We start from the raw sequence: 17,229 nt of genomic DNA on the forward strand, positions 1-17,229 counted from the left end.
AAATAATAATAGCCTCTTGGTTCAGTTTCTCAGACTGTTTGTAACATCCTTTTGAGATCCAGTTCAGTACAAGATACAATTATTGAATGCCTATTATGTATTAAGTGCTATGAGGGACATATATCAGTAAGGCATATTCTCTTCTCTCCAGACTTATAAACTGGTAGGAGAGGTAAGATATCGAAGGGCTACTATTACACAAGGCAAAATATTCTACTTTTTCCTAACACATAAAAGGTAGCTCACAGGAGGCCTAGAGTAACTCTGAATGCTGTGGAGTGAGTCAGGAAGTTCAGATGAACAGGGTAGGGATTTCCAGGTGAAGTGAATAAAAGAGGTAGGAAAAAACTCATGGTACTTGAGGAAGAGTAACTGGCCAGCCTTGATTAAGATGACTTAAAATGGGAGAGAGACAATACAGGCAAGGACACAGCCAGGGAGCTACGACTGCAGCATGGGAAAACATGGCAGGGTAAAATTGATAAGGGAGGAGTGTGAATGTGAGGAGGTAGAGTTGAAGTTGGCCTAGACATTTAAAAAAATACTGGGAAAAATAGTGACATCATTAAAGAAGAAGGATGGGAAGTGGATTGGGTTTTTGGGAGGAAAACAAGTTTGGCTTTGGATCTACTAAATTTGAGATGTACGCAGGAGCATGGTTATGGTTCTGCCATTCTTGGATGCCTCCCTAAAAACTGCTCTGGGGATAGAAAAGGCAGATATTAAGATGATTCCCAGTAGATTCTGGTTCCTCTCAGATGTGACTTGGAAGGCCCCTACACTTGAAGACAATTATGTAAGGAGACTTTCCTTGGCCCGTGGGATCCTCCTAACCCTCCTTCTCTGAACATTTTCTTTTTTTTGTTTTATTTTTTGACATGGAGTCTTGCTCTGTCACCCAGGCTGGAGTGAAGTGGTGTGATCTCAGCTGGCTGCAACCACTGCAGTTTCTCATTTAGTCTCTGAATGACAGCTGTGCCGTCGTCATTCTGCCTAGTTTGTAGTTGTAACACCCTTTAGGTTTAACTGGCTTTTGAAAGAAAGATAGTTGAATTTTTTTTTTTTTCCTGAGACAGTGTCTCACTCTTGCCCAGGCTGGAGTAAGAGAGAATAGCGTGATCTCGGCTCACTGCAACCTCCGCCTCCCAGGTTCAAGCAGTTCTCCTGCCTCAGCCTCCTGAGTAGCTGGGATTACAGGCGCCCACCACACCTGGCTAATTTTTGTATTTTTAGTATAGATGGGGTTTCACCGTCTTAGTTTGGTCTCGAACTCCTGACCTTATGATCTGCCTGCCTTGGCCTTCCAAAGTGCTGGGATTATAGGCGTGAGCCATTGCGCCTGGCCGATAGTTGCTTTTTAACTTTAAAAATCTCTCTGTTAAGTTGTTTCATTAAGCAGTATTGCCAGAGTGAAAATAAGAGAAACACCCATCAGTCTCCCCTAGCCCGGATGTGCTTTGAGTCATCTAGCTTGATTGTTTCACCTCAACAGAAAAGGCTGTAAGTGAAGAGAAAGAAGAAAAACAGAGGCATATTAATGGTAAAATATTTTGTAGGCTAGAAAAAGGCATTGCTTGGTGAAATGGCTATAATTTTTAGATACAAAAGAAAAAGTTTATGAATAGTACTTCCTGATCTATGTGAGTAGTACTTTCATTCACTATACTTATGGTAGTAAACATTTGTTAAGCGTAGAACCTCTGGAGAGCTTTTTCTGCTGGATGATGGTCCTCGTTATGATATTTTGAGTTTGGAATAGGTGTTTTTTAGTTTTAGGAGGAGGAGTCAGTGTTGTGGAGGTTTTGAGTAAAAGGCAAGCCTCTGGTGCTTTGTGGATTGTTATCGCCCTGCAAGACCCTTCGCAACTTCCTCTCACCGCCCACAGCAGAATACGGAAACTCTGCTGTATCAGGCCACTTCTGCAATTACAGACAGTTGCACTTCAAGGGGACCCTTCTTTCACACTACATCCTTCTGTTTTTCGACTTTTTTTGCATTTGAAAATGTGTTTTTTGAGGTGGAATACCCAACTGACCTCTCATCTCTCCTCTCTTTCTGCTGCCCTGCAGTGCTACAGTTGAAACTCCAGCAGCGCCGGACCCGGGAAGAACTGGTGAGCCAAGGGATCATGCCGCGTAAGTGCCTCTCTCTCAGCATTTGGTAGATTGCTTTTAGGACATGGCTGTGTTTACTGAGTATGCCGTGGGAAGCATCTAACATAAAACAAAGATGATGGGTTTTATTTTCCACTCTTTTCTTTCTTATGACTTTCCAAGTTTAGAGCTCAATCACTAAATAGTTAACTAATTGATCAAATTCAGTGAAACAAACTGGGTTTAAAGGGTCAAACCTGGTTTAAATTAGGTGTAAAGGGTGCCATTGAATTTTCCTTTACTTTGGAATTGCACCTCTAAAAGAGTTTTCACTCTGTTATACTTCCTTTTATAGGAGAGGGGCAGATGTTGAGCTGGGGTATTGTGAGGAAGAACCACTTCTTGCATATGCTTTACCTTCATGTTCTGGTTCTTAGGAAGAGAAACCTCTTTTCTGGTATTTTGAATCAACCACAGTTTTATGCAGAGTGAGATCCTGAGATACTCTAAGGCTGGCCTGGGTGTGAGCATGGCTGAGTAGAGTCGTTGATGGCGCTATCACAGCACTGGGCTCAGTGGGTGCAGAAGTCTGTCCCTTAGGGGAAAAAAGAAACCAAACCTTGCAATCTGTTAGAAGTAAGGAAATTTGCCTTTAATACCAACAACATTATAAACAGAGTTGAAACTGGAGCTGGTGAGGTTTTGATCTTTCTGACATTTCTTTTTTAAATCATCAGCAGAGAACATAGGCTCTCCCTCTTTTCTGTTTGTATGTTATCACTACTTGGATACACCGTAAGTCAAAAAACAGTCATACAACTTCTGGCTTCATGGTGGGAGAACTGATGTTTTTCACTTTAACTCGTTATCTGCTGGCTGACTGCTACCATATTTTCGTAGCTGTCATTCATTCATTCATTCAAAATCTTTGAGTACCTAATATATGCCAGTTGATACAGCAAGATAAAGCCGGCTCTTGCTCGCAAGTGATTTATATTTAGAAGGGCAAGACTAGTAAGACAAGAAATTTCAGAGCAGGGATCACCTTGAAGTGCAGCTGGTAAGTTCAGAGCATGGTAAGTACTATCAAGTCAATTAACTGATTGGTGCATTAATAAGTAATAGGAATAAGATGGGGTCACTTTGAATAAGATGTTCAAGAAAGGCCTCACTGAAGAGGAAAGATGAGCTGAGATCTAAAGGATCAGATGAAACTGGCCATTCAGAAAGCAGGAAGAGGGCTCAGAAGAAAAAGCAAGTGTTTGGGCCTGGTGCAGGCAAGAAGTTGGTGTGTTTGGAGATCATCAAGTAAGCCAGTGGGGCTGGGGCGTGGTGGAGAGAGAGAAGTGGCAAGTGAAGACGGGTAAGGTGGGCAGGGCCAGAACCAGGGCATTATCACCCACATAGAGGAATTGGATTTGACTTTTCATTTTCATTTTTTTTTTTTGAGACGGAGTCTTGCTCTGTTGTCCAGGCTGGAGTGCAGTGGTGCAATCTTGGCTTACTGCAAGCTCTGTCTCCCGGGTTCATGCTGTTCTCCTGCCTCAGCCTCCCGAGTACCTGGGACTACAGGCGCCTACCACAAGACTCGGCTAATTTTTTTTTTTTTTTTTTTTAAAGTAGAGATGGGGTTTCACCGTGTTAGCCAGGATTGTCTCAATCTCCTGGCCTTGTGATCTGCCTGCCTCGGCCTCCCAAAGTGCTAGGATCACAGGCGTGAGCCACCATGCCTGGCCTTTGTTTTAATTTTTGAGGGATGGGGTCTTGCTAGGTTGCCCAGGCTGGACTTAACCTCCTGGGCTCAAGCAGTCCTTCTGCCTCAGGCTCCTTAGTGGCAGGGACTACTGGTGTGCCTCACCATGCCCAGCTGGATTTGGTTTTAAGTGCAATGGGAAGCCATCGAAGACTTTTAAGCAAGTCAGGATGGACTTACCACAATAGTGATAGGGTCCATTTCTAAGAGAACCTTGTAACAAGTATAAGGAGCCTGGGGTCTATTTCTTTCTTTTAACAATTTTTTTTTTGGTGGGGGGGTGGGTACAAGGTCTTGCTCTGTCATCCAGGCTGAAGTACAATGGCATGCTCATGGCGCACTGCAGCCTCCACCTCTCTGGCTTTCGAGCAGATTTTCCCACCTCAGCTTCCTGAATAGCCCTGGGACTATAGGTGCAATCCATCATGCCTGCCTAATTATTTTTACTTTTTGTAGAGATGGAGTGTGCCTCTGTTGCTCAGACTGGTCTTGAACTCCTGGGCTCAAGCGGTCCTCCTGCCTAACCCTCCCAAAATGCTGGGGTTACAGGTAGGTGTGAGCCATCTTGCCTGGCTTGGGATCTGTTTCTATCCTAAACATCAGCCCAGAGAGCTTAAGTCCCAAATTAATCTTTTTGTTTACTGCAGTTCACTGCCAGACTATTTACCTACATTATGCTATCTTCTATGGCCTCCAGTGAAGGACTCTCTACCCCCAGTTCTTAAAGCATTAGGTGGCTTGTGCTGTGCATCAGCAATGTGATCAGGTCGGGCAATGCTGTACTTTACAAAACTCTCCTAATCTCCCAGTCCATACTGTGGAGAAACAAGATACCTACCCAGTGTCTCATCTACTTGTCCTTTTCACCAAGGACATCATATATTTAGTGTCTACTTTGTGCCTAGAGTAGTCCTAGATGCTACCAAGATTAAAGAAGAGGCATTGTACCTGTCCTCAAGACGTTGAACAGCCAAAATTTGGGCTGCCAAAACATACCCATACACAAAATAAAGAGCAATTCAGTGCTGACACATGGGATACTATCCGTAATTACAGCACTAATTCTGAGAGCATAATCCTACTTCTCAGGACTTGTAGTATGTTCAGGATCTAAAAGCACTGCACAGAATGAGTGCCCTGCATTCTTTTTCCTGTCTTTCCTGTAATAACAGGGGCTACTGGAGATCACTGTTTAATAGGATTTATTTGTTAGTCTCCTTACTTAGCATTTCTTGTAATACTCTATGTTGGTAAGACAATTGAGCCAGGTGCAGTGGCTCACACCTATAATCCTAGCACTTTGGGAGGCGGAGGAGGGTGGATCACCTGAGGTCAGGAATTCCAGACCAGCCTGGCTAACATGCTGAAACCCGTCTCTACTGAAAATATAAAAACTAGCCAGGCATGGTGGCATGCCTGTAATCCCAGCTACTCGAGAGGCTGAGGCAAGAGGATCGCTTGAACCTGGGAAGTGGAGGCTGCAGTGAGCTGAGATTGCACCACTGCACTCCAGCCTAAGCAACAGTGAGACCCTGTCTCAAAAAAAAAAAAAAAAAAAAAAGACAAATGATGCTTTGGTTATTGCAGTTATCTGTGTATATGCTTGTATCTCCTACTAGACTATGATCTCCTTGAGAAAGTATCATTCATTTATATATATATATAATCGGTCCCCAGTGCCTGGCACTGAATGAAGGAATGAATGAAAACAGCCAGTTGTAAAGTGCGGTGTGTGCATGTGTGTATGAGAGAGTCTGACAAACTGAAACAGATACCGGTCTGTTGAAAACCTGTTGGAATTCTGGGCATGGAGTTTGAAAGAACACTCCCATTCTGTCAGAAGCCCAGATTCTAAAATTGTCCTGAATATCTAATCATATACTTTGGGTTGTTCTCTGTGTCTGTGAAGTGAGAATAATTGCCTTTCCTGTGGGAATGGAAATGACCTGCTTCTATGAAAATATTGCATTTTCCCATATACCAAGATCCACCTTCAGCTGTGGACATAGTCTTGTTATCAGTTTTTCTAGAGAAGGAGGTAGGTAACAAATTCTTAGATTATGAGAAAGAATGTTGAGGACTGGGAGTAGTTTCAGGTGTGAATTTCCTTCTCATTTACGTACCTGTTGGTAAATGGATAGGGTCTCTTGTTCCCAGAAATGAGGCTTTTATTTTTTTTTTTTTTGCCAGACCCCTACCTAGTGAGTAACCCTCCTTCACCCCTACCCTGTGTCCCCCAGCTCCTGTTGTAATCTCCAACATCCTCTGCTACCCCAACACCCGGTCATCCTGCTGACTTCCACTAACCCCACTCCTCACCCTCCACTCCATATCTTTTTTTTTTTTTTTTTTTTGAGACGGAGTCTCGCTCATTCGCCCAGGCTGGAGTGCAGTGGCCGGATCTCAGCTCACTGCAAGCTCCGCCTCCCGGGTTCACGCCATTCTCCTGCCTCAGCCTCCCAAGTAGCTGGGACTACAGGTGCCTGCCGCCACGCCAGGCTAATTTTTTGCATTTTTAGTGGACATGGAGTTTCACCATGTTTGCTAGGGTGGTCTCGATCTCCTGACCTCGTGATCCACCTGCCTCGGCCTCCCAAAGTGCTGGGATTACAGGTGTGAGCCACCACGCCTGGCCTTTTTTTTTTTTTTTTGAGACGGAGTCTTGCTCTGTCGCCCAGGCTGGAGTCAGTGGTGCCATCTCAGCTCACTGCAACCTCTGCCTCTCGGATTCAAGTGATCCACCTACCTCAGCCTCCCAAGTAGCTGCGACTACAGGCACATGCCACCATGCCTGGGTAATTTTTGTATTTTTAGTACAGACAGAGTTTCACCATATTGGCCAGGCTGATCTTGAACTCCTGACCTCGTGATCTGCCCGCCTTGGCCTTCCAGAGTACTGGGATTACAGCTGTGAGCCACCTCGCCCAGCCTTCCATTCCCATTTTCTTGACCTGAGGTGTTTGTTTGTTTTGTCTTGTTGAATGGATTCTTGTTCTGTCGCCCAGGCTGGAGTGCAGTGGCGGGATCTTGGCTCACTGCAACCTCCACCTCCAGGGTTCAAGCAGTTGTCTCGCCTCAGTCTCTCAAATAGCCGGGACTATAGGTGTGCACTACCATACCCAGCTAATTTTGTGTGTGTCTGTGTGTGTGTTTTAGAGATGGAGTTTCACCATGTTGGCCAGGCTAGGCTTGAATTCCTGACCTCAAGTGATCTGCACATCTCGGCCTCCCAAAGTGCTGGGATTACAGGTGTGAGCTACCACGCCTGGCCAGCCTGAGGGGTTTCTGAAAAGAGCTCTCAGATTTAAATTTGTTGTACAACTTAGGAGGTAGGCAGGGCCCTCAAGCCGAGGGAATGGGCAAGTTAGTTATGGCTGTATTTTTTCTCATCATTTCTGGTTGATATCTTTTATCAAATTCTTCTCTGTTGAATTTTTTTGCCTCCGGGAAGGAAAGAAACCCATCTACCTCATCTTCCAGAGCACTTGCATGTAGTTATCCTGTAGGACTGGCTGTCCTGACATCGTCATATCTGTAGGACACAGTGTGCTTCAGTGGCTCCCTTCCCTTCAGGGTTGTTCTGTTTCTACATGTCATTCAGTGTTGGGGTATGACCTTTCCATAAAATTTAAGGGATTAAAGAATCCCCTGATTCCTGCATACCTCTCTGTACTGCTTGATATGCTCTGTTCATGGCGTCTCAACTGAGATACAGAAGTTGGTTTTTGATGTGCTGTTAAACAGAATCATTTCTCAGTATTCTTTATTCTCGTGTAAACATAAGTTTCAAATTTAACATCACTTAACTCTACCAAATACAGAGTGCCAGATAGCAGAGGCTTATATAGTCTCGGCCCTAAATTTTCACTAATGATGTCTTGCACATATCTTGAGGGCGAGGACAGATGGCAGAGATAGGGAGCTGGTCTTGAAATCCAAAGATGAAGACCAGGAATGCCATTGTATCCAGGATGAAGACTCCCAGAAGAAATTGGTCATGTTTGGTACACTTTCTTCTCAAAGCTTCCCCTGCAGCCTTTCTCTGTGATGTTTAAAGGTATACACGGTCATAAGGTTAAGGTGAAAATTAAGAAAAACGTTCTGGCATGAGAGCTGTTGCAGAGGATAACCTTTCAAAGGAAAACATGGAAGGTTTTCTGGCCTAGACAAATCAGAAAAAAGTCTGCTGTATTCTTTCTGGATGTGAGAGAAGCTTGTTTGTCTCTTATCAGTCCTTTATAATTGAGAATCCTTGGGAAAAAAGCAGAGTACCATGTTTCTAATGCTACAGTTAACCCTCAATTTATTATTTTCCCATATGCAAGTAGTAGAAAAACCTTGACTAACACGTGAGGAAATAATTATTTTTGTCCCATAGATCTTCGAAGACCTTGCTCTGTCTTGACCGAGCTTGTTTTTTTCATTTTTAATGATGTTCCTGTGCACCCACAGCAGAGTTAAAATTTCTTCTTAAAAGTGCCAGGATTGATGACTATAGTCTCTCTCTGTCTGAAGCTGCAATTCTTCTTCTTTTTTTTTTTTTTGGAGACAATGTCTCGCTCTCCCAGGCTGGAGTGCAGTGGCGCGATCGCGGCTCATTGCAACCTCCGCCTCCTAGTTTTTGTATTAGTAGTAGAAATGGGGTTTTGCCATGTTGCCCAGGTTGGTCTCAAACTCTGGGCTCATTGCAAGTGACTTTCCTGCTTCAGCCTCTCAAGTAGCTCAGATTACAGGGACCGACTACCACGCCCAGCTAATTTTTGTATTTTTAGTAGAGACATGGTTTCGCCATGTTGGCCAGGCTGGTCTTGAACTCCTGACCTCAGGTGATCCACCCACTTTAGCCTCTCAAAGTGCTGGTATTACAGGCGTGTGCCACTATGCCTGGTCCTGCGATTCTTAATAATGTTTTTGTTATTTGTAATTTGGGAATCGTGACTTACATTATTCTTCACCAAATATGCAACCTAAGTTACAACATTCTTTTTCCTGAGTACATGTGAATCAAATCCATTTTGGTAATCTTTTTTAAAACTAAGTTTTTTAAAAAATGGATTAGGTTGTGAGTCACTAATGAGATGTTCAGGATTTGGTAACCAGTAGACAGAATCTAGGACCTTAGGCTAGCCCAGTTTGTAGAGATGATAAAAGAAATCAAAGGATACAGAGACTACAACTTATTTTATGATAGGCTGAGCCAATATAAGGTATCACCATTACTAAATGGTGATAATAAAGATATAAAATGAGCCGAAAGGAAACTTTTTATTTTTAAAATTTGTTTATATTTATTTTTGAAACAGGGTCTGGTTCTGTTATCCAGGCTGGAGTGCAGTGGCGCAATCTCAGCTCACTGCAACCTCTGCCTCCTGGCTCATACCATCCTCCCACCTCAGCCTTCTGAGTAGCTGAGACTACAGGTGCAGACCAGCACATCCAGCTAGTTTTTGTCTTAGTAGTAGAAATGGTGTTTTGCCATGTTGCCCAGGTTGGTCTCAAACTCTGGGCTCAAAGTGATCTGCCTGCTTCGGCCTCCCTTAGTGCTGAGATTACAGGCATGAGTCACTGCACCTGGCCTAAATTTAATTTTATTTATTGAACAACCCCCGAACCAGAATAGGTGCAGAGAGGCTCCCCTGAATCTTTTAAAATAGATTTTATTTTTTAACAGAAGTTTCAGTTTCACAGCAAAATTGAGCAGAAGATATAGAGATTTTTCATATACCCGCCTGCTAAAAATTATAAGTAATTTTTAGTTCTTCAGTTTTTGTAACCCCTGAAAAGATAAACCAACTTCCTAAATCTTCAGTGTTTCGGCCGGGCGCGGTGGCTCAAGTCTGTAATCCCAGCGCTTTGGGAGGCCGAGACGGGCGGATCGCGAGGTCAGGAGATCGAGACCATCCTGGCTAACACGGTGAAACCCCGTCTCTACTGAAAAATACGAAAAAACTAGCCGGGCGAGGTGGCGGGCGCCTGTAGTCCCAGCTACTCGGGAGGCTGAGGCAGGAGAATGGCGTGAACCTGGGAGGCGGAGCTTGCAGTGAGCTGAGATCCGGCCACTGCACTCCAGCCTGGGCGACAGAGCGAGACTCCGTCTCAAAAAAAAAAATCTTCAGTGTTTCTTGTAATAAGACCGGAAGGCATTATGATTTGACATTGTCACTATCAGGCTATCTTTATAAAATACTTGGATAGGCTGAGAGTGATGGCTTATGCCTGTAATCCCAGCACTTTGGGAGGCCGAGGTGGGTGGATCACTTGAAGTCAGGAGTTCGAGGCCAGCCTGACTAACATGGCGAAACCCCATCTCTACTAAAAATACATACAAAAATTAACCAGGGGTGGTGGTGCATGCCTGTAGTCCCAGCTACTCGGGAGGCTGAGGCAGGGGGAATTGCTTGAACCTGGGAGGTGGAGGTTGCAGTGAGCCGAGATTGCACCACTGCACTCCAGTCTGGGTGACAGAGTGAGACTCCATCACATACATACATACATACGTACATACATACATACATACATACTGGGATGCCATGGGATCTTTTTTGTTGTTGTTGTTGAGACAGAGTCTCACTCTGTCGCCCAGGCTGGAGTGCAATGGCGTGATCTTGGCTCACTGCAAGCTCCGCCTCCCGGGTTCATGCCATTCTCTTGCCTCAGCCTCCCGGGTAGCTGGGACTACAGGCGCCCGCCACCACGCCCTGCTAATTTTTTGTATCTTTAGTAGAGATGGGGTTTCACCGTGTTAGTCAGGATGGTCTTGATCTCCTGAACTCACGATCCGCCCGCCTCAGCCTCCCGAAGTGCTGGGATGACAGGCCTGAGCCACTGCGCCCGGACGCCATGGGATCTTTTCTCCAAGTTATGAATTCAAAAGAACTAGCTTCTAGACCAGCCCCGTCCAATAGTACGTTAAGTGAAGACAGAACTATTTCTATAACACTAATCCCTAGCCACATGTGCTGTTGAACACATTTGAGTTGAAAAACTGAATTTTAATTTTTATTTAATTTTAATTAATTTAGATTTAAATAGGTGCATGTGACTATTCTAATTAAATGGTCACATTTGGCTAGTTGCTATTGTATTAGAAAGTGGAGTTTTAGGCCAGGCACAGTGGGTCACGTTTGCAGTCCCAGCACTTGGGGAGGCCAAGGCAGGAAGGTCTCTTGAGCCCAGGACTTTGAGACCAATTGGGCAAGATAGATCCCCATCTCTACAAAAAAATTTTTAAAAATTAGGCCTCATATCACATGCTTGTGGCCCCAGCAGCTTAGTAGGCTGAGACAGGAGGATGGCTTGAGCCTTGAACCCACAAGGTCGAGGTTGCAGTGAGCTGTGTTCATGCCACTGCACTTCAGCCTGGATGACAGAGCAAGACCCTGTCTCAAAATAAATACACATATACATACATACATTCATATATACATACACACATACAAACAAAAGAAAGAAAGTATAGTCTTAGACCTTACTTTGTTACTTAGGAGTTAGAAAACTTTGGGCAACTCAGTAACTTTTCTGAACTCCCACTTTCATATAATTGGGATAATAACCCATCTTAAAGGTTACCCACAGAATTAGTTACCCATGGAGTGATAACTTACCCACAGAGTTAGTTTGGAGATCAAATGAGGTGATGTATTTTTCATGCTTTTGAAATGTAGGAAGTAATATTCTCATTTAAGAATGGAGGAGCTTGGGCCGGACGCAGTGGCTCATGCCTGTAGTCCTAGCACTTTGGGAGACCGAGGCGGGTGGTGGATCACAAGGTCAGGAAATCGAGACCATCCTGGCTAACATGGTGAAACTCCATCTCTACTAAAAAAAAATACAAAAATTAGCCGGGCGTGGTGGTGGTCGCCTGTAGTCCCAGCTACTTGGGAGGCTGAGGCAGGAGAATGGCGTGAACTTGGGAGGCAGAGCTTGCATTGAGCTGAGGTCGTGCCACTGCACTCCAGCCTGGGCGGCAGAGCGAGACTCCGTCTCAAAAAAAAAAAAAAAAAAAAAATGGAGGCACTTGGATCCATCATGTTGATATTGTGACTATGAAAGCAGCTTTAATACATACACACACACACCTACCTCTTAAGTTATGTCAAAACTAGTATTTAGGAATAGGAATTGGGCTAGGTATAGTGGCTCATGCTTGTAATTTCAGCACTTTGGGAGGCCAACGTGGGTGGATTGTTTGAGCTCAGGAGTTCGAGACCAGCCTGGACAACATGGTGAAATCTCATCTCTACAAAAAATACAAAAATTACCTGGATGTGGTAGCAAGTGCCCATAGTCACAGCTTGGGAGGCTGAGGCGGGAGGATCGCTTAACCTGGGAGCCGAGATTGTGCCACTGCACTCCAGCCTGGGCAACAGAGTGAGACCCTGCCTCCCCCACACCCCCACCCAAAAGGAATAGGAACTATTTTCTAATAAATACAGTTCTTAATTTTACTTTTTGTCCTACCAGTGGATTAAAAGACAATTGCTATAAATTGTTAGTGATCAAAGAACTTCTAGTCAGCATGGTATTACTCTGTTAAGATCATTCTCCTTTTGGTCATATATTAGCAGGACTATCATTTTATTAGCTTGCCCTCTTCCTGGGAATAGATGTTTCTTTTTAACCTCTTTCTCTTGAAACCAAACAAGTGGCTGTGTTAGAAATGTTTTTAAATTTCTGGGCAACTTGCCAAGAGACAGAAATGTTTAGCAGTGGGGACACAGTAGGGATTCCAGGGCAGATGAGGGTCTGGTTTGAGAGTGATCTGTCCCCCACCCCCACCCCTATTTTTTTTTAACAATGTTTTTTAACCAAAATTGTAGATTTCAAGAAATTATCACTTGTTTGCTTTTAAGTGGAGTGTTACACTATCAGGGACATTAGGTCTCAGTGGATATTTCATAAGTGAGTGAGTTTGGGTGGGGACTAGGGTGAGGGCAAATCCTTTCTCTCTGGGCCTTTATCATCTCTCATATGCTCCAGTCCATTTGGGAGTTACTGAAAGCTCTGTGTGATCATCTCTCAACTGCTGCCCTTGTGTGTCAAAGAAGTTTGGCTGTGATCCACCCAGTGCCCCTTTCCAGTAGGAGCCCAGAAAAGGCTTTCCCCAAATCCTGCAATTGGCCCTCTGCCCCAGTCTGGTCAGTGCCCTCAGACTCCCGCTTCCATCAGAGCTCAGTTGCAGGATGATGGTATAACCCATTTGGTGATCATTTCCTTATCTTTTCTTTCTTTAAGAAGCAGAGAACCCCACCTAGTGAGATGATGTGTCTTCACTTACAGGGATGTGACTGTATAATTGTAGTTGAATCCCTACTTTAAGTTGCATTTGATAAACACCATAGTGAAACATGTTTTCCAGGAGTGAGGCTGACCTGATTCCTAGAGTTGAAGCTGAGAGAAAATTGTGTTAGGTATGTGGCTTCAGGAATCTTCTCTTTTATCTCTGGAGAAGGCACATCACTCCCAGGCATTTTTTTTTTTTTTTTTTTTTTTGAGACGGAGTCTGGCTCAGTCGCCCAGGCTGGAGTGCAGTGGCGCGATCTCGGCTCACTGCAAGCTCCGCCTCCCGGGTTCACGCCATTCTCCTGCCTCAGCCTCCCGGGTAGCCGGGACTACAGGCGCCCGCCACCTCGCCCGGCTAATTTTTTGCATTTTTAGTAGAGACGGGGTTTCACCGTGTTAGCCAGGATGGTCTCGATCTCCTGACCTCGTGATCCGCCCGCCTCGGCCTCCCAAAGTGCTGGGATTACAGGCGTGAGCCACCACGCCCGGCCCTCACTCCCAGGCATTTTATGCTGCATTTGTGTCAGCGTCCTCATCTCTCTTCTGCTGTTGTAGAGTGTGTTTTGTACCTCAGTGATCAGTGACTAGCATAGAACCTCCTCCTTGGCCAGTTGCCAGCAAATCCTAAAATAATACTCTGCAGTGAGTGGTGTGTCCGTGTTCTGAATGTGTTCATTGTTCAGTCGGAGGCAGAATCCAGCCGTGAGCTGTGCTGAACAGGCCATAGAAAGCAGTCGTCATCGTCGTCTTTTTTTTTTTTTTTTTTTTTTTTGAGACAGAGTGTTGCTCTGTTGCCCAGGCAGTAGTGCAGTGGGGCAATCTTGGCTCACTGTGCCCTCTGCCTCCTGGGTTCAGGCAATTGCCTCGGCCTCCCAAGTAGCTGGGATTACAGGTGCCTGCCACCCACATCTGGCTAATTTTTGTATTTTTAGTAGAGACAGAGTTTCACCATGCTCAAACTCCTGACCTCAGGTGATGCGTCCACCTCGGCCTCCCAAAGTGCTGGGATTACAGTCATGAGTCACTGTGCCTGGCCGAAAGTAGTCTTCTTGATATGAGTTCTTCTTATAGTTTGATATCTAAAAAGTACAGCAGGTGTTAAGCTTCATTAATAATTGGTTATTGAAGAATCTGAGATATCCAAGGCTAACTTCTTATCAAGAATAAAAGAAGGTTATAAGATCGCTTGTAGGTACTACTCACTATTTTACCTGAACAATTACACATCTTAGTCACATACCCAAGAAGAGTCCTGATAGATAACTGATGATGGTGGTGATTTAAAAGTCTTCAGGCTGGGTGCGGTAGCTCACGCCTGTAATCCCAGCATTTTGGGAAACTGAGGCAGGTGGATCACGAGCTCAAGAGATCAAGACCATCCTGGCCAACATGGTGAAACCTGTCTCTACTAAAAATACAAAAAATTAGCTGGGCGTGGTGGCGCGTGCCTGTCGTCCCAGCTACTTGGGAGGCTGGGGCAGGAGAATCTCTTGAACCTGGGAGGCAGAGGTGGCAGTGAGCCGGGTTCGCACCACTGCACTCCATCCTGGGCTACAGGGCAAGACTGTGTCTCAGAAACAAAAAAACAAAACAAAAAGAAGCGTCTTCAGCCAGGTGGGATGTTATTTGCAGGAGGGCACAGGTGATCTGGAGCTTGTATTCTAAACAGATCACTTAGGCATATTGATTATGGGGACTTCTGAAAGAGGCAGTAGCTTTTTTAAAAAATTGGTTTGCACTTTGCCAAAAAGTATACTGGAGTGAAAATAGACTGATCCAGGGTCTTAGACTGGGCTGTGGTATGAAAGCCAGATATAAACATGGCTGGCCTATGTCAAAGAGGAGCCTAGAAGGTCAGATTCAAGATATTTGACCACTAATACATTAACCTTTTGGAATTCCCTGTGTCAGTACTCGTGCTAAATGAGATTGTGTGCTCATCTCTTCCAGTCTTGAGCCTCTTTAACCATCATTGGGGTCAAGAGCAGGAGACGCTGGAGCAGTTTGCACTCTTGGGAAGGAAAAGATTTAGCATCCTACGTCTCCACTTCTTACGTTCATTCTTGGGAGTTGGTCTTCCTGCTGGTTTGGGTAGGGCTGATAGCTGGTGCCAAAACAGGGGTGGTGGCAAGCATGCATACCAAAACAGGATGTGTATGAAGAACCCTTTATGACTGCTAGTTTGGATCCTTGCTTGCCGCAGAATATGCAGTCCATTCTGCACACCCCACCACACAAATTCTTTCTTTGATTCACATGAACTTAGTTTTGGTGCTCATTTGTCATGGTCAGTCTCTCGAACTGTTGACAGACCTCTTTGGTTGATGGTCTTTATTAAAGGATTTTTGCAGGCATTTTAGTTTGGCAGCTAAAACAGAAAGACAGAAAATGGAATTCAAGCCCAGTCCAGTTAGCTCTCAGCATTTGACTCTATACACCTGCTCTTTCTTTCGGAATGGTGATAAAGAAAAGAAGCTACATCAGTAACAGCCCTTAAGCTTAACATAACTTCTAGCAGATGGCAAAGCACTTTCATTTTAATGCTAATAATTACGCAATACAGCAGTTAGTCTAATTGCTATTTTGCAGATGAGGCTACTGAGCCTCAGAGGGGTCTTGGGACTTGTTGTAGGTTACACGGGCACTGAAAGATAGGCAGACCCAATCCAGGTTTTCTGGCTACAAACCCTGTGCTAATTCCTGAAAGTCACAGTTTATGGTGGTTCTTGTCCACATGGGCATTTTTGTGATGATAGCCTGTTATGCTTTTGCCAAAATTTCAACTTTAAAAAATCTTTGAAAAATGAAGAGGCTGGGTGAGGTGGCTCATGCCTGTAATCCCAACACTTTGGGAAGTTGAGGTGGGTGGATCACTTGAGGTCAGGTGGTTGAGACCAGCCTGGCCAATACGATGAAACCCTGTTTCTACTTAAAAAAGAAACAAAATACAAAAATTGCCAACTGTGGTGGCAGGCGCCTGTAATCCCAGCTACTCGGGAGGCTGAGGCAGGAGAATCACTTGAACCCAGGAGACGGAGGCTGCAGTGAGCCTAGATTGCACAACTGCACTCCAGCCTGGACGACAGAGCAAGACTCCATCTCAAAAATAAATAAATAAATACACTGTTAAAAAAAAAAAAAATTGAAAGCAGCATCAAAGCAGGACCCATAGTTGGTGAGATCGGTTGGTGGAAGTGAGAGGAACCCTATCGTTTGTAAGCACTTCAGTACAAGTGCTTTCAGGTTGCTGTTCATTTGAAGGCCGTGGGCATCTTTCTTCTTTTGTCATAATAACCCTTCAGTACATCAGAGGTTCTTGATTTATTTTGTGTCATGTATTCTTCATAGAGAATCTTCCACATCCTCTCATAGTTGTCTAAGCAAGCACCTAACATTCACATAGTTCTAGGGATCTATAGCTTCTCTAAAGCGGGTGGTACAGTGTGCTCCAGGTTAAGAGATTCTCATCTACCTGGATATGGAATCCTAAGAAAAATCCTATCTAATGCTAGTGTCAACCCTTACACACCAGTGACGTAGCCAACCTCTTCTCTTCTGTCACTCAGTGTGTGAGGGATCCTCTCCATTCCCTGCGCTACCAGTGAACCTCTGTGCTCCTCACCTTTTGGGTGGTAAGACCAAGAACTACATTTCTGTAGCTATAGCTGCCTTCCCTTGGGTGACTACCATGCTTCTGATAAAACCATCACGGTATGGAATCCATCCCATCTGAATTAGGCCCTAGCCAGGGTGTGAGGAAGATCGCAAAAAGCCCAGATTCTCTGACTCCCAGAAAAATATGCATTGCAGTGATCCTGAAAGGAGTCCAGGAAATTAGAACTCTTTACCTATACAGCCAACAGAATTGACATTTTGAATCAAGCTATTGAGAAAATTCCGTAAGTCCTTCTTTACTAAATGTACTTTTAATCAGCACCTGGTATTAGTGAATAAGCAAATAAAATTCTTACTTTCTCGTTTCTTTGCCTTTGTTAGATTAGGGAAGCAATGTTTTTCAAGTTTAGTGGCTCTAGCATTACCCAAATTGCTTACTAAAGATTATAATTCTTAAGGCCTAGGAATCTGCATTCCAAGAGATTC

General features: G+C 44.4%; 1 protein-coding gene across 4 annotated transcripts in view; it reads left to right on the forward strand.

Moving 5' to 3' along the window:
- The window catches only part of MRTFA (myocardin related transcription factor A), a 220,293-nt gene that overhangs the window by 163,098 nt on the left and 39,966 nt on the right, over positions 1-17,229 (forward strand). For all 4 annotated transcript variants that reach the window (XM_007975878.3, XM_007975879.3, XM_073006690.1 and 1 more), the window contains one exon: positions 2,070-2,135. In XM_007975878.3, coding sequence (XP_007974069.3) covers positions 2,129-2,135 — 7 coding nt within the window. In that variant the 5' untranslated portion in view covers positions 2,070-2,128. The remainder of the gene's footprint in view (positions 1-2,069; positions 2,136-17,229) is intronic.

Source organism: Chlorocebus sabaeus, chromosome 19, assembly GCF_047675955.1.
Source record: "Chlorocebus sabaeus isolate Y175 chromosome 19, mChlSab1.0.hap1, whole genome shotgun sequence".
Classification (NCBI taxonomy): domain Eukaryota; kingdom Metazoa; phylum Chordata; class Mammalia; order Primates; family Cercopithecidae; genus Chlorocebus; species Chlorocebus sabaeus.